The 22,654-nt window shown below is 29.5% G+C and overlaps 1 protein-coding gene across 1 annotated transcript in view; it reads left to right on the top strand.

Moving 5' to 3' along the window:
* Positions 1 to 22,654, top strand: part of LOC129965832 (reversion-inducing cysteine-rich protein with Kazal motifs-like) — a 128,650-nt gene that overhangs the window by 25,464 nt on the left and 80,532 nt on the right. Inside the window, exon 2 of the mRNA XM_056080047.1 lies at positions 1,850 to 1,902. Within this exon, the coding sequence (XP_055936022.1) occupies positions 1,850 to 1,902 (53 nt within the window). The remainder of the gene's footprint in view (positions 1 to 1,849; positions 1,903 to 22,654) is intronic.

Genomic DNA, 22,654 nt, shown 5'->3' with positions numbered 1-22,654 from the left:
TTACGCATGCATTATAAGACCAATAACATAATGTTTTTTTTAATTACTGATAGAATATCTAAATTGTTTTTGAATTAATCTGCATTAAATTTAAAAAAAACTCTTTTTTATTATATTACGTAGAATTATTAATAAAACATTATATTTTATCATTGTTCCTGATTATATTTTGTTTTATATAAACTTGCGTTGAATTGTTTTAGGATGCATACAGTAATTTCCATTTCAAATAAAAGTTAATTCTTCTTATTTTTTTATAATTGCATTTAAATTTTTATAATTATATCTATTAATAACTAGAGTTTTAGTTATTATCGTCATAAATTCAATGTCACATTTATCTTTTAGTGTTTTTGTAAATAAAATAATTCGATCTAGATATGCATTTAATAAACCAATTATTAAACCAAAATCAAATTAATTTGCTACCTATGACAACGTATTTTAAAAGTATTCTGCATAATCTGTGCAATGCAAAAAAGAAAAGTTAAATTTTGACTTAATAGCCCATCTGATTTTGCTTGAGCAATTCGTTGTAATAAACTGTTATTGTTCTTTCATTCATTGTTCATTTATGGAGGAGCCGAATTCATTGTTAAAAAAAACCCACTGTTCGATATTTAATTTCTTTTAAAGTTAAATAAATGTTATAATGAGTGCTAATTAAAATTAAAAGAAGAATTTTTTGACCTTTTATTAAAACTATTAAAAGAATATTAATATGGTTTTATAAACTTTTTTAAATTTGATGAAGTTTGTGATGCAAGTCTTCTAATGTCAACAAGAAAGTACTTGCAACAATTTGTAATCATTTCTCCTTATACTCCTGTCAATTATTTAAAATCTTTGATAAAGAAAAATTAAAACGTATTTAAAATTATATATGCAAACACTTTAAAAGAATTACTTTGCTACATATTTTTTATTAAAATTTGAAAATAATATTGTTTATTACATTTAATGCAATTACAGATCGAATAAGGATTGTATTTTTTTTTCACATTATTTTGTAGCCAAGCAATTATTCCAATTTTCTGTTTATGCAGAGAAGTTGAGGAAGAAAGTTTGTTTTGTGTACATTTTCTTATTTTTCTAGACCTAATTTGCTTTATTGTCTTCATAATACCCTCTTCCTATACTTTTTCTTAAAGCTTAAGCATGAAAGCGCTAAACCTGCTCAGTGATGAAACAGACAATTTATATCTGTAATATTCCAATAAAGGATGTATTCTATCAGCTGATATCCGATTAATATGAAATGGTTGCTAAACTAACGTTTATTGGCTTCTTTATTTATAATTTTTTTGTTAAGTGATACCCTTTTGCATGAGTGTGCGCACTGTAGTCGTCAATCATGCGACAGCCTACGCAACTGTCATATCGTGCGTTAATGATTCTTTGCAAAACGTTTTATCATCGGAACAAATTTGACGTTATGCTTTACTGATAATTTCACCTTTGAATTTTTATGGATTGATCTTACTTAGTTTCTTCATCTTAAAGTGTTATCATTTAAATCTAATTTGATCTTCGTTATTTTTTACATCTTTTTATCCGTATTTCTTCTAAATGTTTAAATTTAAAAAACAAAAAAGAGAACTAGCCTTATGAAGGAATCTATTCACTTTTGGTATTTTCGTGTTTTCGAAAAAAAGTACAAATTACAAAACTTAATTATGTAAAATAGAAGAAAGCAATAAATTCAACAATGCGTATCCATTAGCATTAAACAGCACAAACTTTTTATCTCCATACATAGTCATTCATTTCAACATTATACTAGTAATGCTTCATTCTTTATTTAATATTTTGATTGAAATTATATGCATATTTTTTTTTCTCTTTACAGCTATACGTTGTTGCAGCTACGCAAATGGCTCGTGCAGATCGGCTTGCGAACAGGTAGGAATTTTTCCATCAAAGTTGTTGTATCATTCTTGAAATGTATTCTCTTTCATAAGGTGATTTTTACAATATTGAGTGTAAATTTAAATTCTGATATAAATGGAATATATTCGAAAATTATACATGAAGGTTTCAGAGGCCAGTAATGAAAATGATCATTGATGAGGTTGCATTTTCACTTTTTGGTGTGTTTTAACCTCTTACCTGCCGCGGGCGTATATATGTCTCCCTAAGTCAATGTGTTAACTGTCCCTGGCGTATACATACGTCTCGCAACTATATACGTATACATATTCGTGGCACTTGGGACCGAATCTGGCAAGTTATCCTCGGCAGGTAATGGGTTAAACTGCTCAATTTACCCACAACAATGCATGACAATTCATGTCGTATATTTCTTGACCATGAGGAAAGATTCTCCCTTAATGATTGAGCTTCATGGTTACAAAATTATTTCATTGGAACAAACATTCTCTTAGTCATTTTTACAGCTGAGTTTTTAATGCAATTATAGACTTCTTTCTAGTAAATATTTTGTTTGCCCATACATAAAATGCATGTCGACTACCTTTACTGCTGTGTATTTTTCATACTTTTCGAACTTCACTCAAGGAATGATGACTTAATCAATGGAACAGAAAGAATGACTTCTTTGTATTATCTCAACGCGCTATTTCCATGCATACATTTCGTTCAAAAAACTATTTTATTTCGGCCCACTCTAACAGATTTTAAATTTGCGCTATCTCTTTTAGGGAATTGTCTTTTTTAATCTTCATTATTATTAGTTCTGTTGATGTGATATGTAAAAAAAGTAATTGCATATCCTGCCTGACCACATTTTAATGGAGAATCGTTCTTTGTTGACACGTGATTTCATATCATTTGGATTATCATGAACCAGATGTCTTATGGAAGAAAGTAATTAAAATTTTCAAAACATTCCAGTGATTTTTCAGTAGTTTCGATTTGACGTCAACATTAAATAACCAATCGCAGAAGGCACGTGCTATCAGCAAATTTGGTGGATATATAAAGTGAGTTGTAGGCATTCAGGAAACATTTCAATTCTTGCAGTCATGCAGAAACGGAGCGATTTATCCGACTTCCAAAAGGGGTGATCATTGACTTTCGGGCCTAGGATGGAAGCATTTCCGAAACGGCTAATTTTGTAAATTATTCGCGGGCCGCTGTGGCAAAATGACAGTATCCAAAATCAGCAACGTGGCAAATGTGGTGCACCACGCTCCATAGACGGTAGAGATGAACGACGGCTGTGGAGATGCGTTCGGGTAGACGAGCAACGGTTGAGCAACTGCCATCCAGATGAACCAAGGGACTACCAACAATGTCTCCTCAACGAAGGTTGAGCCAACGTTGCTACTGAGAGAAGACAGGTGGCTTTATCCGATGAATTACGTTTTATGCTCTATCAGACTGATGGGCGTTGCCTTATACGGCGTGAAACGTCTGAATGCAAACACTCTACAACAATTCCTGGAAGGTTCCAAGTTGGAAGAGGGAGCAATATTGTCTTGGGATTGTTTCCGTGGTATAGTCAACCTTCTTATAAAGCGGTGAGTGCGTACCGCGTTATATGGAAACCGCGCTATAAGAAACTCGGATTTTACCGTACAAACCAGGCTAATTCGTAACGCTTTCTATGGAAACCGTCTACCGCGTTGTATGGAAACCGCGCTATAAGAAACTCAGAATTGGTACAAATCACACCATTCGTACCGCGTTATCTGAAGACGAATAAATACAAAAGGCAAGCGATATAAACTTTCTTTTTAATCCTTTCCTTGTTTCTTTTGTGTTTGACATGATGCAAATCTAGGGTTAATAATTACTTTATTATTATTATATTAGAACAATTGAAGAATATTACTTACAGTATTGTGTAATGTTGTCCAATTATAAACCACAAATTAAGCAGCAAAAAGCTAAACGAATGGACGGTGTAGACAAAATTTTAGAAAGAATTGGTCACCAACGAGACGTACTGTGAAAGAGCTCTGAGACGATTAAAACCGATGCCGTAAACGGCTAAGAGATAAGCTTGAATGTTTATATAAATATATCCAGTTAAAACCATTCATTGGGTGCACGGAAAGAACTAATGGGACGTTGTTGAAAGGAAACCGCGCTGTAAGAGTACCTCGTTATAGGAGGGCTGTCGCAATTTCAGCTCCGCGTTATATGGAAACCGCGTTCTGAGAGTACCGCGTTATAGGAGGGTTGACTGTATTCTCTGGGTGAACTCATCATTGTGGAAGGCTCAATGGATCAACACAAGTATGCATCTATCCTTGCGGACTATGTTCACCCCTACATGCGAATTGTTTTTCCTCAGGATGATGGCATCTACCAACAGGACAATTCGACGTCTCATATAGTTTTGATGAATTTACCGTACTCCCTTGACAGCTAATTCCCCGGACTTAAACCCAATCGAAAATCTGTGAAACCACCTCCACCAGGTTGTTCACACCATGGATCCTCATCCGCGTAACCTAGCTCAGCTGGCGACGGTGCTGGAGTTGGCATGGCTCCACATCCCAGTGAACACCTTCAGGAACCTAATTGACTCTCTTCCTGCACGTCTCGCAGCAGTCCGCTCTGCGAAAGGTGGTTATTTTGGATTTTGACAGGTGATCACATTAATGTGACTGGACCATGTAGATGTTTGTTCATTTGTTTAAAACTGTTTAAGTAATAGTGAAGGCCGTATATAAGGCTTTTCTCTTGTTATTTGATCACATGCATATTGTTTGCCTTAAAATCATTTATTTCACTTGATTTTTTTCCCCAGTTATTTCTTTAAAATTTATACACAGATTAGTATTTGGTAGTGTTCAAACGACAAATTCATCCTCTCTGCTGTAGAATATATTTGCCTCATGAATAGCAAAATAGTTGTCATGCTTTTATTTTCAATGAGTTTGATTCGTATTATTTGAGAGAGTACTCATTTTTTATCCATTTACTTATTTATTATTTTAAAATCATATTAATTTCGAACTTGTTCAACGCAATTCCGTCATATCATTTTTTTTTTGTTGTCCAGTTTATTTCTTCCGCATGTTGCATTCAGAATAATTTTTTTAAAAAAATTTCAATATTTTTATATACTCAAACGAGATAAAATATATATACAAATTTATGCAGTAATCGATGATTTTTAAAGATTCCGTTGTTTTGATTAATATTTCATCAGCTGATAATAGTTTCCTTTCAACAATGAATATATTATGGTGTCTTAAATATCGTTAAAAATTAAAAATGTGGCAGCAAATTTGGTGTCAGTAAAAAGATATATAATTTAAAGATGATTTGAAAGTCATTTTTTGCGATTTAATACTTTTGGAAATTACCCGACGAAACAATGGCGAAATTTCACTTTTTTTAATAAAAATAAACTTTTCATTAAGATGGGAACAAAGTTTAGTAATTTTAAGTCAAATAACCTAGCCAATAGAACGTCAATACACAAACACAGACTCGCAGACATTCAATTTTATTATTAACAGAAAACGAAATTTACACAATATAAAATTAAAGGATGTTCGCTGGGCATTTAATTTGAATTTGTGACAAATCGGAAATATTTTTTTCAATCTGAGATAAGTAATTAAAATTTGTTTTGACCCATAAGTCCAATATATCTGTTGATTTTATGTTAGTAGGAATTACTAGCATTCATTCTTTCATTTCCAAAAATGGAATAATATAGAAAAAAGCAATTTTTTTCCCAAGCATCATTGTTGAAGTATTAATGTAATATTTTGAACCTTCTTTGTGAAGGTAAATATGAATAACAAATACTGATTGATAATAATTTCTCCATATAATGAAACTGCTGCCTGTGTTAACACCTACAGTTAGATTTTATTTTATTTTTATCATCGAATGTTGGCAAACTACCAACATACTTTCAATAATAACACCCCAAAGAACGCCGTAATTGAACAGATACATTGTAATACACGTTCTAAATACCTGTCTGTTTGAAGGTAAAATATCTCATTGTCGGTATTTACTGACTGTAAAATACCCTCAAGAGAACAAAGCCTCTAAAATATACCTTTCTAGCCAAAAGCAGAAGAGGAGGGGAAAAACTTGATTTTTTGCACCCATTCCAACTATGTCTATAGTTAGTTGGAAGTAATCTAATACCACCGAATCTACCGGAAGTTAGTTTATCAGTAGACTATCCGTTTCACGCTTTGTCGCCTCCTGATCGTCCGAGAATACGGCAACTCCTAGCATGACAGCCATTCGTCTCATCGACTTCACAGAATAGGAAAAAGAAAGAAAAAAGTAAAACGACTAAGAACAGTACGCAAAAAAAGGAAGAAAAAAAATGCTGAGGAAAAAATAAAATAAAAAATAATGGAATTTGAACATGGAAAAGCAAAATATGAGATGGGCCACACCAGAGAGAAAAAAAGAGAAATAACTATGTTAGTTTGAGCAACTTCCTCCATTTCCTAATGATTTTCCCAGCATTCTAAGGGTAATTTAATAGGGGAACATTAGAATGCGATCCTGCATGCGTGGATGGTTTACTTCTGAGGATCTGTTTGTTTCTCTCCCATCTCTGTGCTTAATGGGAGGTGAAGATTTTCTTGGCGACAACAGGGAGGTGTGAAACTTTGCCAAGGATAAAGAAGCGTCGCCATTGAGCATGAAATTTTCGCACTGAACTGATAATCTACAATATACATAAAGCTAGCGGGTTCATCTTTTAAAAAGATAATTTCTTAAAATATTAAATAAAATGATAACTTTAAAAGGCTTTCCTATAAATGGTGAGAAAGATTTACAATGGCGTGAAAGTTGAAATTTTGGATAATTCGTTTAAATTGCATTTTCATTATAGTAATGTTTTTGAAATTTGAATTCATAAAAACACTCTAATGAATCTTGCAAACCCTGTTAAATAACAATTTCTCTAAGTCGAAATGTCTTCTTATGAAGTTATTGCAATAAAAATTGTTAATAATTTTTGAATTTTTATTTCAGATATAAAAAAGAAATTAAGTGAAAAATGAAACTCTTTTTAAAACAGTGCAACATAATAAAGCTTTAGACTTAATTTATCTGTCTCGAGTTTATTTAGTGAAAATTTATTAAAATTAGACAAAAAAGATTATACGGAAATAAAACTGATAGCATTAAAAGGCTTGCTTTTTAAAAAATTTCAATTGCTGTAAAAATAGTTTTTGTACAATCATATACCTGCTATTTAGGAAAAGTGCTAAAATTTAGATTAATTTTTAATTAAGGTTCAGATTAAAATTTAAACAACTTTCTCAGTGAGCTTCTTCCATTAAAAAATTAAATACGAGCCAAAGATTTTTTTTTTTTTTTTTTTTTGTGCGGAAGATTATTTGTACCTATAGTTATGGATCCAAATAGTCTGCCCTCTAAAATCTTTTCATTAATATTTTTTCATCAAGTTTATTATTTATTCCAATTAAAAAATAGTATACCAACCTAAAAATATTAACATGTTGAAAATGAAAGTGAAGAATAACGCCAAATTATTGAGTAAATAATAAAAAAGGGCATTAAGCTTTCCATTCGAAATTAATCGAGAAATTCTGCTATATATTATATTGTATTAATATATTAACTTGTTTTTAAATTCTTTATTCATAATCAGCTGCTGCTAAAAGAGTCTCTGCACCAGGGAAGAAAAATAAACGAAATAATACATTAAAAAACAAATTTTGAATAAATATGTTTTACATCTTCAGTTTGAATGAGCTAATAGAAGCTTCCAAAGTTTTCCATGCAAATAACTGAACAAGGCAATTTCAATGACTTAATACCAAAACCAAGTTATTTACATTAAGTAATAATTTCTTTCTTAAACTTATAAATAAGAAAGAATTATTAGGCTTAATATATGCCGTACAATTATGCAATTATATCCGATGAATGGTTCAAATTGTTAATGTTAAAAGAATCAGTTACTGAAAATTCGAATTGTCGAAGATTTATTAGTCGCTAAGGTAGCTGTGCTTTTAACAATAGACTAAATCATTTTTTATGAAACAATATAATTTTATGAAAAAATTGTAATGGAAAAAATTAAAAATTAATCATCTATTAATCAAGTTGAAGTCAGTTTCAATCGACGGTTGAAACTACTCTACATTTACATTACAGCCGTTCACTACCAACTCAATAAACTAACTTTATAAAACAGAAAAAAGCGAAAAAGTGATAAAATTATATACTTTTTTTTTGAATTTCACTTAAAATATAGAATTTTGTAGATCATATTATGGCAAATGCTGCTTTTATTTAACGCATTATAAAATATATAAAACGTTGTATCTTCGGAATTGTCCTTATTATTTATTGAAATTTTGGCGTTATTGAAATTAAATGAAGAAAGTCAAAACATCGAACTAAATATTCAAATAATGGAATGATTTATTGATTACAAATCGTTTTATTGAAGGCAAACTTCCTTATCTTGTATTTATTTTTTTGTAATGATTATTATGATTAATTTGTTTGAATTGATTGTTTTACAAGATAAATTATATCTTCTTCAACTATATTTGAAATTACATCATATCGATTTGATCTTAAAATTTTAAAATAATCAGATTTAATATGAGGAATGTATTTCAATAAATTTGTCATAATTATCATATATATTCATATCATAATAGTATATATATATTCTTTCTTTTTTTTTCGAAAAACTATTGCACCTAAAATCAAAATAATTGTTCAATAATCCTCAAGAATACATACTTCTGAGTCAACTAGATTTTATATGATTAATTTCTTTCACTTATTTATTATGACAATATTAAGATTTTTTACTTTATTTTCAAGATATTTTCCAGCACACACATATACACATTTCAGCATTGTTTGGAATATAAAGGATATCCCAAAATTCATACAAGATTTGAATTTGCCACCATTCGTGCAGTTAAGTGTCGGTAACCCTATTAAAAAACCTTCTGACTGCTAGTGTGGGGTAGTGTTGGTAAAAATGGAGCGTTACAAGATAGAACAGCATGTTAACAAAATATTTGAATTAAAAAAAAACACTTTTTTTTTCCTCCTTAAATTGTTATATTTTCATGGAATAGCAAAATACAGAGGATAGGGTTATATATGGAATAAAACATAGTGGGAAAATGAACTCCACGGCTTTACTGGCACATACGCACTCATTTGTCGAAATTCTCCATGACCATTTTGCATAAATGTGGCTGAATTTCATTGATGCAGCATTGAATTTCCACCTTCAGTGCAAGCATGCTTGTGGGTTTGTTGACATAAATCTTTAACTTCAAATAACCCCATAAAAAGAAATCCAATGGTGTTAAATCACACTCTCTAGGGGGCCAATTCACAAATTTCCGAACTGTGGCCGCCAGACTTTCATTACTTTTAAAATATTGTTCAACAATGAAAACAATGTTCTATCGTGTAACCCTCCGTTTTTACTAAACCTAAACTATCAGATGTCGAATGTTTTTTTTTTTAATTGGGTTGCCAATACTTTAGAACACGAATGGTGGCTACTTCAAATCTTGCGTTAATTTTGGGACACTCTTTAGTATATGTTTCCGTGTGTTTTAATGGATTTATATAAGAATACGGAATAGAGCAAATTGAATTATGAAATAAATAGTATTTTTATCGATTGCCAATGAAAAAAAAATATTAAATGAACTTCATCCTTATTGCTGCGAAAGCGTATTACGAATATTAAAAAATTAGGAGAAATCAAGTGTTTCGAGGCTAAAATATAAAAAAAGGAGTTAATTCATTTGGTTTATGAATGGCTCATTTATTAAACTAATTATTTAAAAATTGATACGTGTTAGTAATTATTTATGTGTTAGTATAAAAATATTTGTGCATTTTTGAGATTCCTAAAATTTTTGAATTCTCAGTAGTTAAGTTTAACCGTTCGGCAATCATTCGGTGCATGAGATGGTGTTCTGTTCATTTAATCAGAAGAAATAGTTTGACTTTCTGTTTGATTCAAGCGGATTCTGAATTTGTACTTGATTGGAATTTTACAAACGTCGTTCCCTTATTCTTTATTTTGAAATATAAAAGGATAAAGTTTTCTGAAATTATTGCATTGGAACGCAATCATAATAAAAAAATAACCATGAGTATATTTTTTATGGCGTGTAACTAGATCGTGATTTTTTTTTCTGTCCTGTCTTTAATTCTTTTATCTTAGCCATGTAATTACTTTACACATTGCAAAGTGCTAAAAGAAAAAGAAGAGTCATGTCAAAAAAAAAAAAAAAAAAAAAACTTTAAAGAAGTGTTCTCCTAACAACAAACCAGCTATGGCTCAACTGATAGATATCTTCGCTAGGATTAGACACAAAATATACATGCCACTTGACAGTTGTCATATATCATTCATGGTGGCGCCGGTTTCAAGCGTAGGAAGTTGTTGTTTTCTAATGGACGTGCGTCAATGTGTAAATCAAAATATTGTCGTTTGTATATACATACGCCTTTTATTGGGACGTGATTGTAAAGAGATACCCGTCCATAAAATGTAATGTGTTAAAAAGTATAAACGCGACCGCAAATAATGAAAATTTAAAATCTCGGCAACTGACTTATCAGCTGCATAGCGTTTAATTTCCGAAACTCATATCCGATTTCATCTGCATTTTATTTTATTTATATTTCTAAATACGTTTCATTTTTACTCATTATTTGCATCACTTTAATTCGAACAGTTTTAAAAATTCATTGACAAATATGATATTTTTACTTTGCATCTTAACTCCCTATGCAATCTGATTATTAATCAGTATCTTAAAAAAATAATTTATACAATTTATGGGTATGTATAATTTACGAGTACGTTCGTACTGTAGATGGATTTAATGAATATTTTCCCTTTTTTGTACTGGTTAGTTGTCTTTCAAAAATGTATTAATTTTTTGACATTTTTGTTTAAAAAGTGTAATAAATGTATTAATTGACGACATTTTGTGATAAAAGTTAAAATGTTGCACTTTTATACATGGCGAGTTTGGTTCACTATCAGATAGAAAGTAAAGAAGCATAAACCAAAATAACATAGCATAAATAATCTAAAGTTCGCGAGATTGTTGTTTTTAGAAAAAATGGTAATAATTCTACTTAATACTTAGAGGATTTTAGTGAATTAGCAATAAAATAAAATAAATAATAATATAATTATTATTATTATTATTATTATTACATTATTAATAATAATTGATAGTCTAATTAATATTCGTATTTTGTTCATTGATTTTGTTTTGTATTCATTAGGTTATCATCGTAATCTTAGATCACTTTATTTACTATTCATGCATTTATATACTATTGCCTGCCAACGGATTCTAAAACCTTCTGCTCTTTTGCGCATGCGTTAGGTTAGGTTTAATTCGACAAAATAGGGATGAGAGGAAAGATGAAAGGAGGAGATATTTACATTTATCAATAAAGTGAATTCCGGAAATGTGCGCATCCTCCCGCGTCTCACCCCCTAAGTGAAATAGAATTGTGGAAAAGTGATCGTCTCCTGATACTGACACGAACAATATATATGTAAGTATACATACGAAAACTAGCGGTCATTCTATGTTCTGAATATGGTATTTGTTTTTAAATTTAATGGCCAAATTGAGATTGAATTCCAACAGTAATTACTTCTGAATGCCACATTCCATTCCACTACATAAACAGCTAGAACAAAATAAATGTTTCGTTTTCATTCATAGTATTTCAATATCACTATTATGGTATTTTTGCATGAATCAGACTCTTATATCGTGTAGTTTAATGGGGAATTTTATACTCTGTAGGATCAGATATTCTTAAACATGGCAATTTTATTCTATTTTAGAAAAAATAATCTGATTTTTTTTCTGTTATCCTCAAAATATGATGTAAACACGATATTAAACTTGCTTTAACGTATCTTAGAAATATAAATTGCTAACTTTGCAGCTCTGAGAAGTTGAAATGAATATCCTTTAGGATTGTGTGCTTGTTTGTTCTAAAACATAGTAAGGAGATGAACTGGTTATTTTTCTGAGAAGAATCTGTGTTGAATCTCAATGCTTTCGGGAAGAATGTATTGCACATGTTGTAGAACTTTCAGCTATTTTAAGATGCCGTAATTAGTGTTTCTAGTGAGAAAAAAAAAGGAAATGGAGTGCAAATGCTTGGCAAAACCTCAAGAATGCGCCAAATCACCGTAACTTCTAATGTTATAATTTAACAGGCAAAAAAATATTTCACCTTCTTTTATGTAGTCGTTCGTTTCTTCCGCTGTTTACGAACAAGGTAGTTTCATTCTGTGAAGTGTTCTGCTCTTTCAGGTTCCTAAAATATTTTCCCTTTCTTTTCTTTTTTTGCTTATTTTGTGAACCAGTCAACATTTACTCTTAGTTAAAATACGGACAATCGTTCGGAAACCGAAACATTATTGAGTTATGTGTACGTTTTTAAATTAGATGTGATCGATACAAAATCTGAAATAGAAATATGAAGTTTTAAAAAATTGTGTGTTAATATTTTACATATTTTAAGAGTTACGATAGCGTTCCTGATTTCATTGATTATATACCAACTTCGCGATGAAAGATGCAAACTGTATAACGTATAGATATTCAGATATTTGTATGATTATATATTTTAAAAATTGAATCATTTAAAGTTGACAGTCTATATAGTTCTCTATATCGAAATTATTATATATTATAGAAAAGATTTCTTTCATGCCCTCCACTTAGTTAATAGAGATTTATGCGTAATTTTGTTTCATTTATCTGCTTTTAATTGCTAAATAGTCATTGATTTGCAATTTAAAATGTTTAATCATTAAAAAAATATTAATAACATTTTTTATTATATTAAGGGCTCGGAATTATCTATTCGGAAATGTCATATTATAATTAATTTTAGTTTTTTTATAGTTTCTGCTTATTTATAAATGGTAATACAGTTTAATTATGGTATTTTTATTTCTTATAATCTGAAAAATATCTCTGAAATTTCGGAAGAAATTTATAAATTACATTATAAAAAAATATTCTGGCATAATTTTTTTAAAAATATAGTCCCTTTTCAGGGGAAAAAGATTTTTTTTATGGCGCCATTTCCTGTTGAAAATGTTTCTCATATCTCCAAATTTGCAACATAAATGGGAAATTACCGTATTGATCAATGTAAAAAGATTTAATTAAATGTAATGGAAAGGAATTCTATTTATCATGGAATTTCTTCAGGCAAGATACGATGTCTCTTTTAATCGGAACGCCAATTTTGTATCAAGTATAGAATATTTTTGATATGTTGATGATTTATTTTAAGTTAATATTCTTTATTTTATTAACCTTGTAAATATTCATTCTGACTGTCCTATATCCACATTTGTACGTTATATTATTGAAGCATATATTCAGTTTTATAAATATTCTAATGATTAAGTGAACGTAAGAAAAACTGAAGGAATCTAACTAAATACTCTTATAAGGGAATTAATATTATCCTTATATTTTATAATTCATAGAATTTGTGTTCTTCACAAATTTATGTGGCAACTAAGAAAATTACGTTTTTTAAATCAAACCTTCTGCCCCTTCTTCTTCTAACGGCTCTGACAACTGCTTAACTGGAAATCCATCACTGCATGGATCCTTTATATATCTTGAAGATTCTTTTTGCATTCGCATCCCACAGTTTTAAAAAAGTCTTGTTCTAGTACAATTGATGAAATTTTTTCCTAAATATCATATTTCCAAGTCTTTTTTACAATAAAAAATAAATTTCCATATGATGCACCGAGCCGTATCAAATAACTTAATAAACAAACTTGCGTGTGTGTGTGTTCCAATGTTATTTTTCGTTGTTTCTTTTCAACATGCAATTATGATGTCAATCCCTTAGCTAAAGTTCAAAGTCCGATCACTTCAGATGTTGTTACAGAATTTGCATGCATTTCCAAATAAAAACAAGAACCAATTACAGCCTCTTGAAACCCGTTTCATTGGACATTTTCCTACCCTATCTGAGACCTTCTGCCATCGGTCAAAGTATTAAAGCATTCATTCTTTGACGTGAGACAGACAGCGACTTCTCACCATGTAAATCAGGTACGAATTGACACCTGTCATTACAAGAACGGAAAACTGCGCTCAGGAATAGTGTGGGTAGCAGATGGGACTTCAAAGCACCTATGAAAATAGCAGTGTGGTTTCTGAAAATATTCTTGAAGGGCTATCCTCTAATATGCTAATAATTTATTAATTTTTTTTTTCCATTTAATTTGGAGAATAATTTGGATGGATGTTCTCTTAGTCATAAATAAAAAAAATGAATATATTTACTTAGGTCGAGATATTTAAATTAGTTAATTCGCGTCGTTCCATCTGTCTGATATGTTTTTATTTTCCATTCATCATGATCCTTCATGCTGTCTTGTAATCAGCATCAAGTCTTGATTGAGTATCGTTCTTTAAATGCAGAAATTTGCATCCGGTTCACGTCCTTATTTTGATTTCTATATTCATGTTTGCCATAAGGTCAGTGTTTTGTATCTTGTTAATACATAAATATGATATTTAGCATTCTTTTAAAGTATTGAGCATTCTACCTTTAATGTCTAAAATCTGATTTTTCTTACTGTAAATTTTCTGTTGGTAAACTATGCTTATTCTAATGGTAAATTATGCTTAGTATATAATTATAAATGAAAATATTGAGCATTCTTCCTTTTATATTTAAAATCTAATTTTTCGTACTGTTGATTTTCTATTGGTGATTTTGAATTCTATTTATTTCCATTGGTGACTTTCTATTGGTAATTTGATTTTCTATTAATAACTTATTCTAGTGGTAAGCTATGCTTAAAATATAACTATAAATGGCTTTTCCTAAATTCAATGAAAAATACAAATGTAATATACTTGCTTAAATATAATTTTAGAAACCTTTTTAAACTAGTTGGAAGTCATAAGTTTCTTTTTATTTAAATTTTTTTTAATTTATCATATTTTCTGTGCTATTAAAAAGGTAAAATTTTTGAAAATTATATGTTTATATATTAGTTTTTATCATTAATTCTATTTTTTTGCTGTAATTTTTATATTTTACTCATTAAGGGACTATATATTTTTCTCCTTTTCAAAAATATGTGAAAAGAATTTTTACTATTCATGCTATCAATAAACTTTTTGAAATCTTATTGCACTTACTTTTAAGACTCCTTAAACTACGATGAAATTTTTTTTATAGTTTTTACATATTTAAAAGTTGTTACTCTTCCCTAAATATAAAAATATATTAATATTAAAGTACTGACAATATTACTTTCCTATTATTATAAAAATACATTATTGCTCATTTTGTTGGGCGTTTTAATTTTTTATTCCAATTACATTGAATTTTTTTAACGAATCAGAGAAATTTTTGTAGATCTTCTACTAATTGTAATTTATGATTTATTAGTGTTTATTTTGCTTTTCATTCTCATATTACATTTAAATAGAAACACTTTTTATATTACTTTGAGTATTGAAAAAATAATTATAAGTAACTGAGTCTTCAGAACAAACAACGGTAAGCAAATCATTTAAGTCAAAACAAGCATCAATCATTTTATTTCATCTTATTGGGAAAAAAAGAAAAAGATTCTAACATTAGCTTTTCGTCATATGACTATTTGGAAGCTTATTACTGAAAAAAAAAAAGCCATAATGGAAAGTAGTGGAGAGCAAATTGAAATAAACGAATTCATCCAATGACCTTTAAGCTATTGTTCATTCTAGCACTAGTTGCGTTATTTCTCCCATTTTCTTCTGCTATGTATAATATATTTCCGTCATCAATTACGAATTCCCAGACAAATGATGGGTTCGATATAGTGTTATCTATAACGATTTATTTGTTAAGCTGAATGATTGCTTTCTGAATAGGCATTTATTGATTTAAATATTTATAAGGCAATTTAATGATTTGATGCTGTTGCAAATTGATATGGAGGTACATTTAGTTTGTTAATAGAGGTGGTTAACAAAACGTACGGCGTTTAGGCTTTTGAATATCTGTAAGCTGTCATTGTTGACATTTAATAAAATTTAACTAATTCCATGTTTAATGGCTTTGGTTTTCAACAAAACGCGTTCAAAACATTTTTTTTACCTAGTTATTCCATGGGAATACTTTGCAATTACTTTTAATAAATTAATTTCCTTTTTTTTATTTTCTCATATACGTAGTACAGAGAAAGAATAGTAATCGACACAAAATTTAAATTTCAGATTTTGATGACTCTCATTGTGTTAGATATCGCTGAGTTTCTAAAATACATGTTTGGAAAGTGTCCGTCCGTCTGTCTGTCTGTGACAAAGGTAACTCAAAAACGCTTTTAGCTAGACGGTTGAAGTTTGGTATACTGTCTTTACACCATATGCCAAATACTGCGGTCTTTACACCATATACCGTATTACACCAAACCTGTAGATTTCTATCAGATTTTGTGTAAAATCTGTTCGGAGGAAGTCCGTCTGTCCGCTTTTTCGAATTTAAGTTAACACGATGATTACAAAACGAAGAGAGCTAGATGGATAAAATTCGGTACACATATTTAACATCTGTAGTGTAAACACCTGCCAAATTTTGAGCCAAAACCAAAAACGATTCGACTGTTTGTCGGTCTGACTTTCGACGACCTCGATAATTCAAAAACCGATCTCAACTTAAACGCGATAATTCAAAAACGCAATGCCTTAAATATATCAAATTTAGTACGAGATTTTCTGACTACAAGTGTAATTTTGTGTAAAATTTTTGTTTCAGTCTGTAGAGAAAAATGTGTCTGAAACTAAATTTGATTTTCGGATACTATTAACCGCATATTAAACGCCAAGTCGCAATGGATGACACGATAGATTCAATAAAAATGCTAAATTCACTCCAAAAGTTAATATTTCGTAATTATTATACACCACTGCAATGAAAGGTGTTCTCTGTCATCAGAAGTATATTAGAGAGTATGCATGAAAGTTTTTAGGAGACCGCTCCCGCTGGATTTATTTGACAATAGTGAAAAATTTTGTCATTTTTTTACATATCAGTTAATAAAAAGAGACATACTTTACTCTTAAAATGATGTAATACAAACACTTATCAGAATTCATGATGAACAAAAATATATGGGAAATTAAAAAATAATAATCAGAATTTTATTCGTTGTCGCACTAAAATGAGGAATAATTTGGCTGCAACTTACACTGCTATCATATAACCTTGATATCGAATATGTCTGGAACATTTGAATCCATTGGTCTACTACTTATGCCAAGCAGACAAACTATCAGTTTTGCGTTCATAATGATAGTTATTTTAAATATGATCAAATTATAATTATTACGAAACTCTAGGAGATTGATGGAGGTAATTAGAAATGGTACGTTGTATCATTATAACCATCAAAGCAAGTCCGGTTACCTTCGTTATTTTTAATCATGACTTCAAATGCGCAGGAAATGTCATGAAAGCAAATAAAATTATGTGAAGATTCATCTTAATTAATTTCCACTATTCTACCTCATACTTTTTATTACTTTTTGATAGTTCTCTAAGGTTATTATCAATATTTACTAAAAGGAAAATATGAATTATTCTATAATCTCACTTAATTAACATATTACTTATTTTTTGTTATCCAAAATAAAGGACTTTTTTCTTATGACATGGACAAGTTATTTTGTAGGCTTTGGTAAAAACATGTCGTATTTGATCTATGAAAATTGCATAAAATATTTAATTATTAAAATTTTAACGAACATTAAGATTGGCGAACCGGCTGATCGCCAAAGGCGGCTAGTATATAATAAAATAAAGTTATTTTAGTATTGTAGAAATTCATTTAAATAATTATGAGAAAATAAAACTATCGACCGAGTGAGTTTAGAAGCTAATGCAAAAGAACAATAAAATCCTTCTTATTAAAGAATTTCTCTAATTACAAATGGGTCATATTCTATGTGAATATATATATATATAATAATGTGTGTGTGTGTGTGTGTGTGTGTGTGTGTGTGTGTGTGTGTGTGTGTGTGTGTGTGTGTGTGTGTGTGTGTGTGTGTGTGTGTTTGTGTGTGTGTGTATTGCATTACAATTTTTTTTAATGCATTAGACCTAGAGAATGAGAATTGTGTGTAAGTTGTTAACATGCATGGTAGCACTTCAAAAATATTTTTTATATAATTACCACTTGTTACAATGGTGTTGTCTATCGCTTTGATATTAAGTCCTTTAGGCTCATATCATCGTTCATTAATACGACAAGAAAATAAATGATAATAATGTTATCTTTTGTTACTTCTAATATCTTGGGAGAACCAATAACTTCAAAGAATAAAGAATAATTAACTGCAAGTAAATAAAGAGGATTAACATATATAAATGATTGAGTAACAAATGATACTGTTCCCATTTATCTATATACAAAATACAAAACGGTTACTTACGTAATGATTTGATATATATATTGAAATGATATATGTAATAATATATATATATATATATATATAATCATATTTTTGAAACCCACATCTGATGCTTTAAGACAATTAACATCCTCGTAAAGATAACTCTTCATAACCTAGAAGTAACCATGGAAAATATTCGTCATTGTTATATCAAAATTTTGTTTATTAGAAACCACACAGCATAAAACAAATGAAATTTTGATGTCACTGTTGGAATCACTAGTCATATGCGGCGACATTTTATGACAATATGCACCCATCACATTTTGCATTCAACAATATAAGAACAAATGCTAACCTATGCAAATGCTTTGCATTAATATTATTTTTGAAAATTCGAGGTACGATTTTTTGATATAGCGATAACTTCATTTATGTCAAGCATTATCTGCCCTTCAAAGGGTGTAATTTGTCAGTTTGGAGAGGGTCTGTTATTTTGATGTGACAACTTTTCAAAATCACGTGGCACATTCCTAACTATTGTTTGTGTAATTTCAAACGGGACATTGATACAATCTCTCTAAAGTGAACCAAAGTTGTATGTGTACGTTAAATTGAGAATAGTATATTTCACACTATCTTAATATATTAGGTCTACAACTGAATCGGATATAATGTGGCAGAAATTCTGTACTGGAGTTGTTTGAAATCAACTATAAATAATAAATTCAGCATTTACAGATGATACAGTATTCTATCTCATCATCTTAACTTATCTGTAATGACAATTAAAATTATCATTGGAATCCGAAAATCTATGTCTCACTGAGATATTTCCCTCTTCAGAAAATCTTTACCCCCCTCTTTTTCTCACCATAGGAGTCGGCTACTTCCGTAGCAAATTCCCACCCTCATTCTTACGACAAACTCCTCCCCTTTGTTTATTCACATGGAAAGGGAAGGGATGAGGGAACGATAACCTCTGCATCTCTTCTTTGACCTCTCACCTGAAGCGAAGATTACGAATGACAGACATAGAACACTGTCAGATATACAGTAAACATTTTGCAAATAGAAAAAGAAAAGTAATGCCTACAAGAATTCAGATACATTTATTAGAAGCTCGTGTCGTTCAACGAAGTGAGCCCGGTTTCCCAAAATATTTGTGTAATTCTGTATCTCACTGATTAGATTGATTATCTCTCCAGTCTGTCTCGAATTTAGTTTCCGTCTCTCCCTCTCTTTTTCTACTACATCATTTTTCGCAATGTGTGAAATGATGTATGTGGCTACAGAAAGGTCATCACGTAGTCTTTTCGTGATGATGCTGTGTAATAAATGTTCTTTTTATTAGTTACGATACCATTTTTTTTTCTTGGGACTTGGACAAGAAATATAACATTTTGTTTTGTTTTGTTCTCAAAGTTTTGATATATAGTAAAAATGTTCTTAACCAACAATATTTAATTGGAACGAAAGTTGTTATAATGAATTTTTCGTCATAAACGCGCCATAATAGAAAAAATGGAATGAAGAATGCTATAATTAAAATAGACTCCTTTACCCCGTTTTCAATTTCGTTTTTTTATGCTTTTTTTTTGTTTATTATTAGTGTTTTAAATTTTTATCTTCTTTTTAATTTTTTTCTTAATTTAGAATTGTTTATTAAAATAGCAGATTATTTTTGCTATGCATTACTAACGGGATAGCGTAACTATGTACTTTAATGAACTTTTTAACAATTTCAGGGAATGGGACATTTTAAAAACTATAAAAATGTCCAATAATCAATACTTTTATCAATTCTTTTTTCCTGAGAAGTGTTTCTGATTATTTATGTCGTTGTCCTCTTTCTCGCTGAAAATCACTTTATCAAGTGCAAAAATATGCACTTATTAAAAATTCAAAATTTAAATTTGCTTTCCTTTATACTTTATTTTATAGTATCAAGGTATTAGTAGGAATATTATAATTAAAGTTTGCTTAATTTTTACTCATTTTATATACATATGTTTTATATCTTTAGCATAAGAGTACTTATTGAGAGGACATTGCGGAACTAGAGCAAAATTCTCCTTAAGAGTCGTACTCGTTCTATCGGATTTCGTCTGTAGATAGAAAAACAACGAATTTTTCCTCTCAGAATTCTTATTTTTTCCCTTGACTAAAAATGGTCAGTAGGAGATTTTCACTACCTCAAGGGTTCATGTAATAAGAAAACAAAAAGATAATTAAGAGTTAATTAACCAAAAAACATTAAGGAAATTAATGAACTACAATTAATTGCAATAAAATTATGTTTGAAATTCATGCTGTGAATGCATTCCAAATATTTATCATAAATTTATAGTTTAAACTTATGGGATTGTCAGAATTTTTATCCAAAAATTTGGTAGTGCATAGGTATGTTACTCAAAACTCAATTTGGAACAAATCTAGCACAATGAATCCAAAACTGTAATATTCTGGCTAATACTTATTATCTTTCTCCTATGATATATATTACACATTTTTTAAAATGCCTTATTTGTAACACTGAGATCAAAATGCAACAATTAATTCATAATTTATGTAGTGAAATAAACCTCCTGCATATTATGTAGGGACAAAAGATAAAAAGACTTGATTTGCAAATCAAGAAATGATCAGTTTAAAATTTCAGTTTCCAGTACTAATTAATTCACTATATTCGATTCATATATTAATACACACTAAAGTTTTTTTGTTTCGTTGTCAGCATTAGATAAACATGATCAGAGGAAGAACACACTTAAACCTCCTGCATATTAAGAATAACTATGTAAATAAAATAAAAAAACTATGTAAATAAAAGTTGAGAAGGACAATTGATTTTTATTTTACCTTTTAAGAAAGCGAAATAATCTTTAAAAAAAAAAAAATAAATAAATAAACTTATCATTTATTATCAGAATATTGAATGTTCCAATCTGTGAAAATTGGAACCCTCTTTCAAGCTGAAACTATCAAAATTCGGAATTATGCCAGATAATCCCAGGAATTTAGTTATTTTAATTAAAGGTTTAATATCAATGTTCATTTGTTAAAAAGTTACTTCAAAACATATAAGGGATTAAATAAAGCTAAAGCGTATTGCAGAAAATAAAAAAATACACATTGAAATCTTATATATTTATCAAATTCTTATTCCATAGGTATATTTAACTGTCCGCCACCGTCTGTAGTATTGGATGGAGTCAAAAAATATCCCTTATCTTTTTCTCTATATCATTATCGGATACGAAATTCCAAATTCTGTTTTTAGGCAGCTTCCTTGCAGCAGGTCAATTTTTAAATTTTAGTTTCCCAGTTAAATAAATAAACAAATTTGTATTAAAAAATACAAATTCTATAAATTATAAAGTATTTGGATAACATTTTATCTAGTATAATTGGTCAGGTGTTTATAGTTTCATTACGTTCATTTAGTTATTAGATTAAACTGATTTTATTATAATATTTGGCAATCCTAATAACTACTAATGTCTGCTTCAATAATACAGTACAATGCATGGATTCAGCAGTCTTGAGATATAATGGTTAAATGTGGAAAAAGAGTATTTTCACCAATATAACAAAATAAATTACAATTAACTTAAAATAAATCATCAATGTGTTAATTAAGTTAAAAATATCTTAAAATGTGAAAGTTAGCTGACCAGTTTATTAAAAGAGAGGCCTCATAATATTATACACTGACAGGCTCCAAAAATGTCTAAAACGACCACTCTCTGTTTTAGTGTCTCGCAACTGAAACTGTTATTTTTTTAATATTTAAGTTAGTTGATTTATCGGTGTGCGATGCTAATTCACTATATTCTTCCTTCGTTGTCCAGGTTGAGAGTTATTACCAATATTTTCTTTCTGCAATTTTGTCTATTTTGTATTCAGCATTATATTCTTTTTCTGTTAGTGGATCACAAATTGTTTCAATCCTATTTTTAATGATTTATTTTGATTTAAATGTTCTTGAATACAATGCGTAGAAAAGATCCCATTACAAGGCATCAAAACTTTTATTATTTTTATATATTAAAAAAATTAAAAATGTACTTCAAATATTAATTCCTTTCTATTTCTTATGTACTCTGCCAATGTGCACGATGCTTTCTACAATTGCTATTTTTTTTCAGCTAGTTGAATATATTTTTGATAAGATAACAACCTCCTAGACGGACACATCTTTTAGTGTAAAAATAAAAGCGTTTTAAGCCTAATAAATAATACATACCTCATCATAT

The sequence above is a fragment of the Argiope bruennichi genome, chromosome 4 (assembly GCF_947563725.1).
Source record: "Argiope bruennichi chromosome 4, qqArgBrue1.1, whole genome shotgun sequence".
NCBI classification, from domain to species: Eukaryota; Metazoa; Arthropoda; class Arachnida; order Araneae; family Araneidae; genus Argiope; species Argiope bruennichi.
Note: the sequence above shows the minus strand (reverse complement) of the source record. Positions and strands in the feature narration are given on the sequence as shown.